At 57.9% G+C, this 1,179-nt stretch overlaps 1 protein-coding gene across 1 annotated transcript; it reads left to right on the forward strand.

The window, feature by feature from the left end:
• Positions 1-5: 5 nt before the first annotated feature.
• LOC104983978 (R3H domain-containing protein 2-like) lies at positions 6-1,175 on the forward strand (the record flags this gene model as incomplete). The annotated part of the gene is made up of 1 exon (XM_010833583.1): positions 6-1,175. A coding segment is annotated over one exon (1,170 nt), but the record flags the coding sequence as incomplete, so codon positions are not given.
• Positions 1,176-1,179: the final 4 nt, after the last annotated feature.

The following is a 1,179-nucleotide window of genomic DNA, read 5'->3' on the forward strand; positions in this document are numbered from 1 at the left end:
GACAAATGAGCCTTAGTCGCCAAGGTTCTACTGAAGCAGCTGACCCATCCTCAGCTCTGTTCCAGCCCCCACTTATCTCCCAGCACCCTCAGCAGACTAGCTTCATCATGGCTTCTACAGGGCAGCCCCTCCCTACTTCCAACTATTCCACCTCTAGCCATGTACCACCTACTCAGCAAGTCCTGCCACCCCAGGGCTACATGCAGCCCCCTCAACAGACCCAGGTGTCTTACTGTTCCCCTGGACAGTACCCCAACTCCAACCAGCAATACCGACCTCTGTCTCACCCGGTGGCATACAGCCCCCAGCGTGGTAAGCAGCTGCCTCAGCCATCCCAGCAGCCTGGTTTACAGCCCATGATGCCTAACCAGCAGCAAGCGGCTTACCAAGGCATGATTGGGGTCCAGCAGCCACAGAACCAGGGCCTGCTCAGCAACCAGAGGAGCGGCATTGGGGGCCAGATGCAAGGCCTGGTGGTTCAGTACACTCCACTGCCTTCTTACCAAGTCCCAGTGGGTAATGACTCACAAAATATGGTCCAGCCACCTTTCCAGCAAGCCATGCTGGTCCCTGCAAGCCAATCTGTGCAGGGGGCCCTCCCAGCAGGGGGTGTTCCAGTGTATTACAGCATGATCCCACCAGCTCAGCAGAACGGTACAAGCCCTTCTGTGGGGTTTCTGCAGCCTCCTGGCTCTGAGCAGTACCAGATGCCTCAGTCTCCCTCCCACTGCAGTCCACCACAGATGCCACAGCAGTACTCAGGAGCGTCACCTTCTGGACCAGGTGTGGTGGTCATGCAGCTGAATGTCCCTAATGGACCCCAGCCTCTCCAGAACCCATCCATGGTCCAGTGGAGTCACTGTAAATATTACAGCATGGACCAGCGGGGTCAGAAACCTGGAGACCTGTACAGTCCTGAGAGCAGCCCCCAGGCCAACACACAGATGAGCAGCAGCCCTGTCACATCTCCTACTCAGTCTCCAGCACCCTCTCCTGTCACCAGCCTCAGCAACGTCTGCACAGGACTTAGTCCCCTTCCTGTCCTCACACAGTTCCCCCGGCCTGGAGGTCCCGCACAGGGTGATGGTCGCTATTCCCTCTTGGGCCAGCCGTTACAGTACAATCTGTCCATCTGCCCTCCCCTGCTCCATGGCCAGTCAGCTTACTCGGTGCACCAGG

The sequence above is a fragment of the Bison bison genome, unplaced genomic scaffold (genome assembly GCF_000754665.1).
Source record: "Bison bison bison isolate TAMUID 2011002044 unplaced genomic scaffold, Bison_UMD1.0 scf7180017464037, whole genome shotgun sequence".
Lineage (NCBI taxonomy): Eukaryota > Metazoa > Chordata > Mammalia > Artiodactyla > Bovidae > Bison > Bison bison.